Source organism: Penaeus monodon, chromosome 35 (assembly GCF_015228065.2).
Source record: "Penaeus monodon isolate SGIC_2016 chromosome 35, NSTDA_Pmon_1, whole genome shotgun sequence".
In the NCBI taxonomy this organism is placed as follows: Eukaryota; Metazoa; Arthropoda; class Malacostraca; order Decapoda; family Penaeidae; genus Penaeus; species Penaeus monodon.
The window spans coordinates 23,412,394-23,427,393 of NC_051420.1; the positions used below are offsets into that span (position 1 = coordinate 23,412,394).

General features: G+C 36.7%; 1 protein-coding gene across 7 annotated transcripts in view; it reads right to left on the bottom strand.

Moving 5' to 3' along the window:
* Window positions 1-1,372: 1,372 nt before the first annotated feature.
* LOC119595123 (abnormal cell migration protein 10-like) overlaps window positions 1,373-15,000 on the bottom strand; it is a 164,612-nt gene continuing 150,984 nt past the window's right edge. For 5 of the 7 annotated variants that reach the window (XM_037944280.1, XM_037944278.1, XM_037944279.1 and 2 more), the window contains 10 exons: window positions 14,762-14,870; window positions 11,371-11,511; window positions 10,784-10,957; window positions 10,171-10,304; window positions 8,534-8,593; window positions 8,037-8,274; window positions 7,676-7,872; window positions 7,350-7,541; window positions 6,848-7,015; window positions 1,373-6,564 (listed from right to left, as the gene is read on the bottom strand). In XM_037944280.1, the coding sequence (XP_037800208.1) occupies window positions 4,639-6,564; window positions 6,848-7,015; window positions 7,350-7,541; window positions 7,676-7,872; window positions 8,037-8,274; window positions 8,534-8,593; window positions 10,171-10,304; window positions 10,784-10,957; window positions 11,371-11,511; window positions 14,762-14,870 (3,339 nt within the window). In that variant the 3' untranslated portion in view covers window positions 1,373-4,638. The remainder of the gene's footprint in view (window positions 6,565-6,847; window positions 7,016-7,349; window positions 7,542-7,675; window positions 7,873-8,036; window positions 8,275-8,533; window positions 8,594-10,170; window positions 10,305-10,783; window positions 10,958-11,370; window positions 11,512-14,761; window positions 14,871-15,000) is intronic. The other 2 variants (XM_037944281.1, XM_037944282.1) reach the window with 2 other exon arrangements.

The window sequence follows — 15,000 nt, forward strand, 5'->3', positions numbered from 1 at the left end:
ATTTCCATATTTTAATTTTTTGTGTATTAATATTATTGACATCAACACATAAAATGAGACCATTCCCACCTTCATCAGTCAAAAATTGAGATATAAGGCAGCCTACTTGGCACCTCATATATACTAAGGACCAATTTTCAGAAAAAAAGCTTTTAGACATTCAGCTGGTAAGAAAGTGTGTTGAAGATTGACTAAACTGGTGCCTAAACATTTCTCCACCTAATAATAATAGTTAATGTTCATACCCTTACCCTTGTTTATATTTGAATTATTCATGAATCTAACAGTAACAACTTGGATACAGAAAAATATACTGTATGCACTGTTACCTTTGTAAAAATTGCTTACAGTATCATCAGAATTAACCCAATGCTGCCGGGAATATGCTGCGCTCATTTTATTTTTTTTGTGAAATGTTTCTGCACATATATGGTTAGTGCTTAGGAGTCAATTAGTAGACCTTGTGACCTTGCCTGACTTCATCTTTCCATGAATTGGCAGGAAAAAATATTTTTTCTACTAATGCTATGAATATTGAAGGTGTTTTTTTATTATAAACATTATGATTACAATAATGTTATAAACATTTGTAACAGCAAAATAAGATAACAAAATATTTTTGTAAATCAAGGAAAAGGGTAAACAGGGGAGACAGGAAGTACTTGTAATTAGCTCATTGGTGACTTAGTATAAGTGTAGCCATCTGTGTATAAAAGTAAGCTCACAATGGGCATGGCATGTACATGCCATGCCTGTTGGCATTGGGTTAAGATGATACTGTGTGGGAACATTTATTTTGGACCCCCTCCCCAATTTCTTGCTCGTTGTTGTTGTAGGGGGCTTAGGAGACAGAGATTGAGGCCCAATGTAGGGTATCACCCCCACCTTGGACCTCAGCCCTTATCTCAACTAATTTTACATGTTTTTTTCTTCTCCCCCTTTCCTTTTCCTTCTCTTCTTCACTCCCTTCTTCTGTCCACCTATCCTAATCGGTAACTTATTTTCCCCCTTTTCTCCACATAATACTATATGATCTTTGATATCTAGCACATTTATTTGTTTTAACCATTAACCAGTCCAGGAATCCCCAAGCATCACCTTATGGACCAAAAAACTTTCCTGCCCGGGGCTTCACTCCGAAGCATCTGCCCTATCTCTGTATTTTGAATTTACTGCTTAATGACCTTAGATGTTGACATGTTGGAAAATTTGAAATAAATAGATAATAATATATTTTGGACCAAAAAAATAGAAGCAAGTTTTCACTTTTTGACAATTAGTCCTTATAGTCTTTTATAACAAAAATAATAACTTTATTCCCTTACTTATTTTGATCAGAATCAACATTTTTAAGGGAAAAGAAACCACTACACATTTTCATGAAGATATTTTTTATTATTGTGTATATATAATTTCTGTACAATGTGGAAGTTGGCACAAGGCCACTGGATTCTGGGCCATCATCTGCCCTTATTCCAGTTACCTATGATAGACCCTCTAGAAATCAGAGGAGACAAAGACATCGGTAAGAGAAGGTATAAACTTAAGGGGTATTCAGGAAGATTTGGGTTCAAAATTTTATCCCACGGGAGTCTGCTACAGCAGGTGAAGAAGGCCGGCAGCTTGAGGTAAGTTGAGACTGACACACCTCGGGCGGTCTTTTAGGGAAGGAGACTAGGAGACCAGACGCAGACAGTGACAGCTCAGTAATTCTATTTTAAAAATTACAAAATTTGGACGCTCAGGCAAGAGTGGTTGGTTTATATAAAGATTTAAATCAACCAGGCTGAAACAGGGGAAAACCATTGATTTCTTTTTAACAAATGCAAATTAGAATGAGGGGAGGGTGGACAAAGAGGCTGCCAGGGATACAAAATATAATTTATCTATGAAGACCCGCATTAATTGGCTCTTCTTGAAATAGAAAAACAATATTAGCAACAATTCTCTCATGCATTTACAAGAATAGCACATAAAACACTAATGAAAGTAAGACATTAGCTACACAAAAACCTACAAAAAAGAAAAAAAAGAAAGAAAGAAAGAAAAACAAAAACAAAAAAAAAACAAGAATTATAATACAAGTATATGTTTACATAATCAATAAACCGAAGAAAAGAAAAGCTGCTGATGTGACTGCCTTTGGAATACATAATGGAGTGAAGCTTATATTTCAGAAACAAACAGGAACATGTTTCATCTAGCCACAACATTTACACTATTTCATACTGCAAGGTATGCAATATCTAAGGTCATGGCTTCAATAAAATGTTATATTCATTACAGCTTTTTGGATTACATGTATTCATTTAATTCATGCAAGTCAACCTCTTTATATACTGAAAAATATTAACTGCAGTTACCAAAAGATGTACTTAATCCCTCAGAGAATAAATATATATATAAATGTATATATATGTATATGTTCAAAATTTTGTAGATTTACATAGGACCCAGAAAAGTCGCCCACACTTTTTTGAATATATTCGCTACTGAAGCATCAAGCAGATGGAAAAGACAAATACATACTTACTGCTGAGGTCTATACCATAATTCAGTTCTCTTTGTCTTGATGCTCATGTGTTGACTTCTCATTTTAGTGTAAGTACCTAAATTGAAATGTTTTCAAAGGTACATCCATAACAAATTGACAGCGATTAGTTGAAATAAAATTCTCATCAGTAAGACATACTGTGCGAAAACAGATGACAACAATTTAACTATTTTAACTTCACTAATGATGGCAGAAAGAAGAAAAGTGCTCAGATATAACTGATACATCTTTTTACTGAGACCAAACCTAAAGATCTTTCTTTAATAATAACTACTAGAGCCACTCATTAAGAAAAACAGAAAGAGCATTTGCACTGTTTCCATACCTCCCCAGTCAATTACCAACACCAGAAGTTTCCAGAATGTTGGGATGTATTTACAATCCAGCACTTGAATATTTGCAACTGATATTTTTTTTACCAGTCTATAAATTGTAAAGACAAAAAAAATCTTTTTATACCAATTCTTGATTTCATAGTCGTAAACTCAAATAGTATTTTTATGGGGTAAGGACTAAATAATATTCATTTGTTTGTAATAAATAATTGATACATTTACAATATCTAGCAATATTTATAATAAATAATACATAGTCTAAATCAATCTCTCATAAACAACAAAAAACAAATTACAAGAGATATACTCCGTCATACTAGCAAAATCAGACATCTGGGTTTCATAAGAGACTTAACCAGACAGCTCACGTAACTCTTAGCTCTTGTCTGAATATTGAACTGCAGTATCATCAAATCTTTGTAAGTATCATAATACAAGATATAAAGGTCTGGTCTCAATATTAATATTCCCTTTGAAAAAGACTTTCAAAGTATGGTTGGAAGTACTAGAACCCCTCAAAGTACGAAGTTTGTGGCATGATATAATAATATGGATGGATCTATTTTACATAAAATGAAATCTGGCAGGCAGGTTAATGTGCTCTTAGCTTTTTACATATAAAATTCTTCCAGCTGATTACAATTCTTATTTCTTCTTTACAAGACCCATAATTGCACATAGAAACATTAGAGATACTAGTCAAAGAAAAGCAAGGAAATTTTTCTTATGCACATTATCAAACACTTTAAAACATAAAAATAAATTGTTACAGTAAAAATGGTAAAAAACTCCTGCCCATCCTACAGCCACAAGGCTCTAGGGACAGTGTTAACATCTTTACAAAAAATACAAAAAAACATATTCAATGTACAATATACACTTTTACACATTTGGTTTCATAACTAACTGGTCAAAACATAAAGCCAATACCACCAAGTACTTAAGCTACTTGTTTTTTCCTAAACAAACAGAAAAGCAGTCAGCATTGACCAAATAAAATACTTGTTTCTTATCTGTAATTAAGTCGATATAGGCCACTGACAGAGTAAACTCCATCATGCTTAAACACTGACTATCAATGCTGATGCTTGGTGATACTGCTGGTGTAACTGGATGACCTTTAGTTACTGGTACCATGTAAATGTGAGAGCAGGTTTCTTATGGGGGCAACCCATGCCAACTTTCTGGCTATGACCAATAGCTGCAAGCCTTACTAGCTATCTGCATATGCTAGAAATATACATGGTCAAGCTAGTTAGTTGAATACCAACAGTAACTAGGTTCAAGCTGATTCTGGGCACCTCTCCATTACTGTCCAATGACCAGACCACATTGTAGCACCATTGGAAGAAACCATCATTTTGCTCACCACAATACATGTAACAAGGAATTTCCCTAATGCTAAAATCAAAGGTACTTTACATCAATAGGGACATTAAGAAATATAATTTCATATTCAAATGGAAATATTATACTAATGACTTCTTAAGTCATGACGACTGCCTTTACCAGTTTGACTGGAGGCATGCAGTAAAGGTCGGTGAGAAGGCCGTCCCCCTCGACACCGCCACTTCATCAGCACCGGCATATCACCACTGTTCTAACATAGCCCAACCATAATTAAGGGTTCTGTGAACCATGGCAACATTCATTAAGTAACAATCTTACATATATAATAACACTAAGCCTCCTTTCAGGTGCAAGTGGGGTAATGCTTAACAAGACAGGTGGCCACTAGCGTCGCAGTCGTCATTGTCGTGTACTAAGATGGGTTGAGTCTGACCTCTTTGGTGGAGGAGGGGGAGGCTTTTTCCTTCCAGGCATAGTCTGTGAGAGTCTGTTCAGGTCCTCAGCATGAGGGGGGGGTGAAGGTTGCAAGGTATGGCTGGCAATTGGTCTTGGCATATCTACTGTATCTGCACTGGGTTGGGGAGGTGAGCCATGAGGAGAAAGATTTTCATATAGGCTGCCATAATGTTCCTGGATCCAGGCTCCTACATTACGTTCTGTTTCACTAGGAAGTACAGGATCTCTAAATCCTAAAACTTCATGGGGCATTTTATCAAAGTCTTTACACTTCTGTGCTACTTGCCATTTTTTCTGCATAACTCTTTGTAAGCTGGTTAGGAAAGATCTTGGCGGAGTAATCTTATTTCCTGGACTGTCTAGACGGCCTGGATTTGACAGTCTTGTTGATTCAGACCTTCGTGGAAGGGGAGGTTTTGTGGTTGGAGATTCAGGTGCTGGTGGAATATCCTGAACATCATCTACAAAAGTAATCCTCTTAACTTTCTTCTGTGGACTCCTTTGTGGCTGTGCATAAACAGGTTGGTGTGGTGGAGGTGAAGGTGGAGGTGGTGGCAATGGGGATTCAGGATGCCAGCCATTTTTGTGAGGGGGTACATTTGTGTTTGATGGAACATGAGCACTGTGAGCACGTAATTCAGCTAAATATGGGGGTGAAGCATAAGTGGCAGACTCACTTGAGTCACGGCGTGGTTTGGGTGCAACAGCTGGAGGTGTGACAGCCTGATATACAGGTGAGCCAGCTGACTGATAAACAGGTGAACCAGTAGCTTGGTAAACTGGAGAACCTGGACCTCTAGACTTATTTGGTTTGGGGGTGGTAGGAGGTGGTAAGGGAAGGCCATGAGGTGGTGGTGGTGGTGCTCCAGGTTCTTGTGAAGTTAGTAAAACTGCATGTGGAGGTGGGGGTGGTGCTGCACCTGCATTTGGTGGACTAGATGGCTTAGGTGGACTAGGAGGCGGTGGAGGTGGCAGAGAGGTAATGCTAGCCATCATGAGATCTTCTGGATTGATTGGTGGCAAAGAAGCCTCATCAGGAGGAGGTGGAAGAGAATTAAGGCTGAGTGTGGATGCCAGCAATTCAGGGGGAGGCGGTGGTAATAATTCCATAGCACAAGGCTCTGTTAGTTCAGGTGGGGGAGGTGGAAGGGGTAAGCTGTCCATCTCTTCTTCCTGAGGCACAGGACTTCCCATACTAGTATTCAGTATGCTACTAGATGAACTGCTGTTTACACTACTACGTGACTGAGTAGCTGAATTTCGTCTCCGTAAAGTATTCACTTCCTCTGTGAGAGAGCGTCTCAAACTCTGCCGTCCAGCTGTACCTCTGTTTGATGCCGTGTCCACTACATCCTCACCATCAACTTCTTTAACTAGTAATCTTGTTGTGGTGGTCAAGGGTAGCTTTGGATTGCTGGATGGTTTCCTCTTAATGGTTCCCTGAGGAAACTCAGATTCAAACCCGTGTTCACCTGTGGGTGTCCCAGCTGATGATCTCTCACTTAAACAACCACTTGAGCTACTCGAAGATCCACTCTTGAGACTATCCTGCCGCCAGACTGGTGGTCGACCAAGTGTGTTGACTGGTGTGTCTTGTGAAGAGGATCCAGTAGAGGAATGGGCATCTTCTCCTCCTTCATCTCCATCAACAACGCTTGGGGTAAGACTTGGGGCCAAGCAAGAATCTAAAGACTGGGACTCTGAGGAAGGAGTTGTGGCCTGTGATGGGCCTTGTGAGCTTCCCCCGACACCACTCTGGCCTGCCATTGATGCAATGCTGAAGGACCTAGAGGAGGCGAGCATGTCAATATCTTCTTGTGCAATGTCTTCCATGAGAGATCGGTAGTTATCCAGTAATCTTCTTCCACTCTGAAAAAAAATGGTAGTTTCTTATTAGACAGAAACCTTAAAAAGCAAAAGATAATGTTCACCAGTTGCAACAACATTAATATATATAAAGAGTAAAGGAGTATAAGAAGAAAAAAGGGGAAAAAATATATATAATTTCTGTTTTCCCAGTTTCTTAGTAACATCAAATACTCATGTCTAAAAAAATAAATTGTAGTCTTTATTCTGAATGACCAATACAATGACCTTAAGAACAACAGGCATCAGTGAAATTGAGTACATTTACAATTCATCTTTTCCATACCTTTGCAATTCTTATGCCCATCACCCACTGAGCCAAAGTACGGGGATCCTCAGCAGAAAGGTACTTTATGTACTTGCTGCTCTTTGCTTGTAGATGTGGATGCTTGATGGCAAAACACCAGTCACTTGGAGCTTTGTACTTTTTCTTCCATCCAACACCATAATAAACCTAAAGAAATATTTAGTTAGCATAATTCACTTCCTGACATGATACTTTTACTTATCTTTCAGAAGTTGGAATTCTATTAATGCTTTAAATCAGTCTCTTTGACTGATTTAAATAAATGTATCAATAAAATAGAATAAAACTGATGTAATGAAACTTATCCTAAGAAGTACATTATTTCAGTAAACACCTTTAAGAAGTAAGAATTCGAACCCTACAAAGCCGTAATATGATTTTTTAATCTTGTTTATGTCATATTACTCATAAAGTTACTTTATCTTCTTCAGTACCAAGTCTTTGCCATCACTGAATTGTGTAAATGCACATATTAATTCACCTGATTCACTTCCAGTGTTGTAAGGCATACAAGATCTTTTGAAGACCTAGAAGACTTTCCCTTTGGGCAGTAGTAAAGCCCCGAAGCACGGAGGACAAAATAGTATTTCTTCCAGACCTTCTTCCCTTCGGACTTCAAGAACAATGGCCCTTCTACTTCTGGAACGCCTACACCAGTGCTTGAGAAGAATTCCTGCAAGGATGAGGGGCATGTTTCATTTTCATAATCCACTTCTAGTAAATAAAAATTTTGCCATACATCTGAACAACAAAGTATTTCACTTTATATATTCTTTAACCAAAACCATCAACCTCTTCTATCCTAACCTCAATCAGGGTATTCCTTCCATCATCATCCATATCACAGTGCTTCTGTGATGATGATCCAATGAGGATATACTGCTCAGGCCTCAAAAATAAATCATATTTATCAGGCCTTTCTAGAAAGAGCAACTTATTCTTACTATCTCTAGTCCACAGCAAGAGGTTTTCTACCAACATCTCATCGTCTTCATAAATTCGTTCTGCAGAAAAAAGGGGGAGGTGGAATTACAGTTAAGACTAATCATGCTTAGTGGTTCAAGAGAAATGGTAATTACAAGCATACATAATCAATATTACAACAGAAATAATCAGTTCTGTAGTTATAAAAAACAATACTTTAACTGACATTTACTTCTTTACTTACCCATATAAAGGTCAGGTATATGTTCCACAACTGCCCACTTAGGATCCATCCTTACATGGTTCTTATCAGCTAACAGCCTCGTTACAAATGCTACTGTCATCTTCTCATCAACTAATAAAGACTTGGTTGAACCATCTGATGTGAAAGCTTTAATGAATAACTTTTTGACATTGGCTTCCTTGATTTTCTCCAAGGCCATCTTGATTTTCTCAGCTTTAAGTTTTGCTGCCTGTTCAACCTGTCATGTAGAAGTGGAATTATGTATTACCACACATTACTTATACATAAACCTTTCACGCTTATACTTACATTTCTTTCTTTGCTATATCATTTTACAGTAACTCCAAACAAATATGTCCACACATATATAAATATAATGACAGAAATAAGTTCCTTTTCTATCTTTGAAGTATCCACTTAAACACAAACAATCATTCCTTTCTGTCAAAAAGTTTGGACAGAGAGGCATTAGTCCACAAAGGTTCCACACAACTAACCTCATTCAACCCACAATCCTTTAGTAGGTCAGCCAGTTGAGGTAGAGTCAGGAAAAGGGTCTGTTTTTTTCACCACCACCATGCAAACCAAGCATCATGCAAAGGCAACAGGGGGAGAAATAAGAGAAACGTACAGTATTAACACCTTTGCATTAGTATGATACTCTTATCTTATGACTTTTTGTGTCCTTTCTCTATCCTTAAAACTCTCTTTCAAGTAAACATCCGCCAAACATCCCAAAGCGATGCACTTAAAAACATTCACAGAGTAAAACATCCTTTTTTTTCTTAAACTTTAAAAATGTAAACAGTCCCCTCTTGCTTATTCACTCTTTTCTCTACATAGTGGCAAAATATCCATGTTTAGTCTGTGAATGTGAGAAGCACAAAAAATCAAGGAACAGAGTATTGCTTTCACCATGAAAATATGTTAATCTGGTTAGTAAAATACACCCCAAAACAGTAGGAAGGAAAGCCAAATACATGCAATAAGGTTCATTTAAAAATCTTTTCACCAAAGACCTTAAATGAACTCACACACAAAAAAAATATAAATATACATATATATTTTTCTCATCCCCACTAAATGAACCACTATATGCTAGTAGGTATTGAAACTATAGATATGTAGGCTGGTATCTTAACCTATTGATGAATGCACATCTGCAGTTTATGAATAAGTTGCAGTGTGATTTGTATTTCAATTTCATTTTAACTATGGTGCTTCACATATATATCATATATCAAATGGTCAATTATTTTTGATCAATGAACGATTTACACAAGAAAGTTTAACTGTTCATCAGCTTATTGTCATACTTTTAAATCTCAGATATTACAAACAATATAGCATGTGTGGATACACTGCACAGCAGCAAAATAAAGGTACTTAGTTTACTGAACTTAACCAGTATCATTAAAGCCCTATAATATATGACATCATGCCATGACTGGCAAAAAGTAAATGAAATATTCAAACAAGTACCATATATCCCAATATAAAACATTTAGAAAAAGAGGGAAACCAACACCCTACCATCATGGGATTTACCTCATCCGTTTTAATTTTAAAAACTAACCTTCTGATAGAGACATTCAGAAGGTATCAAACAGGGAAATATGATAAAAATCTAACCTAATGTTTCTTTTTAGCTTTATTTTCTAGCCACTGTTCCTGTTTTTCAATATATTATCAATATGCTAATATATAACAAATTTGATTAATAACTTTTTAGATTCTGATTTGCAGTTTTCTCTTATATTCATACCAGATGTAAAATGAAAACAAAAATTCATTACATACAGAAGACTGAATTTTTAGCAGTGAAAATAATTAAAAACTATCTTCAACCACCCAAACCAATTACACTGCATCTAATTCATATGAACACTATCAAACATTATCTTAACAGCCACCAGTTGCTATCCTATACTTTTTCTACAAACTCTCTAAGTCTAAAGTTGCACAACAATAACAAATACAACCCATGCATTAAACTAACAGGAATAATGGCTAAAGTAAATTGTAATAATTGTCATATTTCCTTTTCTTTCCTTTTAGCCAATGTCTACCTTAATCAATGGTTAGCAAAGTTAATATTCTTGAGAGGATATTCAAGCTCTTTTGAGATGCCTACCTGTGAGGTATGTTTGCCTGCATCATGCCTTGAGCCAGCACTTCCAGAGGCACCACTTGAAGCAGAGCTCTCTGATGACAGCATGGAAACATTGTCACTAAATGCCGAATCGTTGTCTGGGCTGTCAGTGCGTGCTGCAATTGAAGTTTTTAAATTTATAATAATATGCAAAATATCGCTGGAATGAAATGGTTAGTACAAAAGTTGCAGATTTTTTACTAGATTTTTCTTCAGATGATAATGGAAAAATCTATACATTTCTCAAGAGGAGTTCCTGTTGCTGTTTCACTCAAATAAGTACTTTCAAGATAACCTAATCTTATTTCACAATCTCATGTTAGAATAATGTATCTCTTCCAGATATGAATGAAAACATTCACATAGATGATTCATGGGAAGTAGTTTACACATATCAATAGGTTTCCAACATATCTTACTAAATCAATAGTCAATTCTAAAATTTGTCAAAACTTCTCCAGTTGTTACTGTTATTTTATGAGCATCTTTTATGAAAAAAGAAAGAAGAAAAAAAATCACAAAATTATACCACCACCACACCCATAAAAAAAGAAAGGGAGGGAGTAAATACTACTACTAAATATGATACACTAACCTTGACACCTACCCATGGTGTTGGTAGTAACATCAACATCCACATTCAGAGGCTCAAATTTTTGTCTCGTGTTTCCAGAGTTGCTGCGAGAGTGACTGTGCCTCTGCTGCGACTGTGGATGTAGCTGGGGCTGGGGCTGTTGCTGCTGCTGCTGTTGCTTGGGTTGCATTTTGTCTGAAGGGGACATAGGAAAAGTTAAAAGCATTTTCCATACTCACAGAAGACAGAGCAGGAGTAGGAAGAAGAAGAAGAAGAAGAAGGGGGGGGGAGAGGGAGGGGGGGGGGGGAGAGAGAGAGGAGAGAGAGAGAGAGAGAGAGAGAGAGAGAGAGAGAGAGAGAGAGAGAGAGAGAGAGAGAGAGAGAGAGAGAGAGAGGGGAATGCCAAAATTTGATTCTGTTGCTATTTTCTTTATATCCACAAATGAAAATTCTTTCAAAACTCCCTCACCATAGACACAACATTAAATCATTAAAGAGAGTGAGAAATATGTATTATTTATTGCAACCTTACACAACAAAACTATCTAGATCTAATTAAAAAAAGATAATCTATAAACATGAAAAGCCAAAACAAAACTCAACCACACCTGTTCCAGAGGTAGTTCTGGGTGTGGTAGTGTTCAGGTTGGATGCAGATGTTGAGTTCTTGGCTGTGATCTCAAATTCAAACTGTGTCTCCAGTGCACAGAGTTCCCCAAGGATGGCATCCAGTTCCACGTCACCAGAATCTGCAAAAGACAAATCCCAACACTGTATAATTTGGTATAACAAAGGGAAGGGAAATTATGTTTATAGTGAAGGATCAAATAAAATTCTCTCTTTTTGTATCTAATAAAAATAAAATAGGCAAAAGGAGCAACAGAAGCAGAAGGAGGAGACAACTTTTCTGTTTTCTCAGTCTCCAATTGTGTCATGTCTACTGACAAAAACAAATGCATACAATATGGCAAAATAAGTACTCTGCATATATGTCTACAAAATAATCCTAAAGCAAATATAATAAAGAATATTATTTTGAATATATGGAAATATATAATAAAAAAGAAAAAAAAAAAATATTGATTCAATGACAAGTCAACAGCAGTTACGAAAACTGTGTCAACAATGGTATTGTTGAATAAATAAATCATAAATAAATTATAAACAATAAGAACCATGATGAAGACTGAAAACAATAATAGTGACAATAATAATGATAATAATACCAATTATATTATTATGAGTAGTACTAACAATAATAATAATGTTGATAATTCTAATGGTGATAATAATATTCATAATAATAACAACAATAATAGTTATTATTCTTGTAATTATTATCAGTATGATGATGATGATAACAATGACAATGACGTTGACGTTGACGTTGACGATGACGATGACGATGACGGTGACAATAACAATATCAATAATAAAAAAAAAATAATAATACTAACACTAATAATAATAATAATAATAACAATGACAATAACAATAATAATAATAATAATAATAATAATAATAATAACAATAACAATAACAATAATAATAATAACAACAACAACAATAATAACAATAATAAAAATAACAACAACAACAACAACAACAACAACAATAATAATAATAATAATAATAATAATAATAATAATAATATAATAATAATAATAATGATTATGTGATAATGATAATGATGGATAACAATGACAATAACAGCCACAAGAGTAGCAATTATTGACAAAAATAAGAAAAATGTAATATCCCTTACAACCATCATCACTTGGATGATATAACAGGGGATAGTCACCTATGCAAAGTGAAATACTCCCTGGTTGAAGACCCTCATTTCCGAAAAATAATTAGGCTATGTTCCTCTTCCGTTTATCCTCATAATTTTTCTTCCTCTCCGTCTGTCTCCCAGCGATGGCGTTTACCGCTCGCGCATGTGATCCTACTACTTTTACGCACAGTAAATACATTCATTCATTCCACTCCCCAAAACAGGCTGGGGGATTTCCTTCCGGTTGTCGGTCTCTCTTGCGACGGGACAGGAACGTTTCACATTATGACCAAAAAAATTAAATTATAATGAACTCATCCATATATCCACGTGTCTGGGATCCTTGCCCATCGAGACGAGGTCCTGCCATGACTAAATTTTCGTGCGGCATAAAGCAGCACGCACATCCGAGGCAGCGGACAAGCGCCGTGACGACATATCCCTAAAGAACTGATGATTCATCTGTCACCATGACATCCTTCCCTTCCTTGGCCTAACCTTCTACTCCTTTTTCGTCTTCCCTCCATTTGTTCTTCCCCTCCCGTCCCCAATCTTTGTCTCATCTTCCTCTTCTCCCCCTCCTCTTCCACTTCTCCCCCTCCTCTTCCTCTTCACCTCGCCCTTCCCCCACCATACCCCTAGCAAAGGCCACAAAGGTTCATCCGGTACAAAGTTCAAGTGCACCAAAGGCCAAGCAGCCCCCCGCTGGGTAATGTTCAGAGTCGTGGGAGGCGGGAAGGTGCGTGAACGCATGGGGCGATGACTTCAGTGTTTTTCTAACGATGTCATAAGAACCTATGTGAAAATTCTTTCTGCCTGTAGCGGTAAGCTGTTCAATGTAGTGTTAATATACTTTTATGCACTGTAATTTGCAAGTACTCTGTCTCATTTCAATCTGAACACTCTCTATAGAATGATCGCTGACATGTCGCCGTTATGGAATGGGAGGGGAGTGGCCTGACCCACACAGGGAAAGTTTAGTCACGTGGTTGGTGAGGTGAGGTTAAATAAGGTTAGGTTAGGTGAGTTGGGGTCAGGTTCGACTGGGCTTCCAATCACCAGTTTTACGCCTGTAAACAATTGACTACACCCTACGTAAGGATACTGCATTCATTTCCGTGTTTCTATTCTATTCTATGACACAATTACCTTACATCCTCACAAACAATCTTACATTAGAGAATATACATTTTTAAAAAGATTGAAACTGAGCCCTTTAATGTTTAAATCTCTGCCATATAAAGGTAGTTCGCTTAAATGACAGCCCTGCGGAATCTAACCGATATATGAGCCGATCACAAACACGAATTCATCGCGCTACCACTTAATAATTTTAGATCTGACAAACTCTAAAGTGAGATTATCCGACAGGTCATTATTTCTGAACGAGGGCAATCTTGTCGAACCAAATCAAAGCTGATTTCCCACAGCAAGACTCCCACCGAAACCGACGCTCCGTCAGAACCGCCTTCATATTCCGACTCTGCAGCGTGGAGCCCATCTTCAAAGGCGGATCGGCCACGCGTTGCACAACGTAATCGCGTCGCGCAACATCACGTTTCAACACAAACCCTCCAAATATAACTCGAGCTCTGACCGCAAAGGATCTTCACCGCTACTTGCAAGTCGCGCATCCTCAAGCACTCATATGCTGGCTATTATGCTTTATTTCTAAAACGATTTATTAATTTTTCCCCACATCCGAGGATGTTAGTTATCATTATTTCATCACTATACTTATTAACATCAAAATTATTATCTTTACAATTACAATCAATACTATCATCAGCATTATTTTTCACCGCTTACGGTGGCTAATCTACCTTTCAGTATTATCATTATTACAACTACTGGTAATGCTATTATTATTTTTATCATTATTACAATCATGACTATTAATAAAAATTATTATTATTACTATGCTTATCATTATTATCATTATCATTTTATTATTATTATTATTATTATTATTATTATTTATTATTATTATTATTGTTATTATTATTATTATTATTATCATCATCATCATTATTATTGCCATTATAATCATCATCATTATCTTTTTTATTATTACTACCAACATCATTATCAATTCCATTATTATTTACACTACCATCAGTATTATCGTTCTTATCATTATTAACAATTTTTATTGTTACTATCATCTTCGTCATTACTGTTACCATCATCATTATTAGTGTCATTACACTAAAACCACTCACCCTCGAGATTCGCTCTGGAGAAGCGGTGGGCGTCGATCCTGGGCGGATGGGGCTTCTCACGGCGCTGGACTGCGGCGACGCCCACATTGCCGCCCACTTGTTCCAGACCCTGAAATAAGGAGTAGCCTGGTTACAATTCTAGCTCGGTGTGCGCTAAAACGGCACCACCGCAACATGAACTTTCGCTGGAGCAACATCAACACTAACATGGCAACAACAAAAACTCTTTACAACTATAG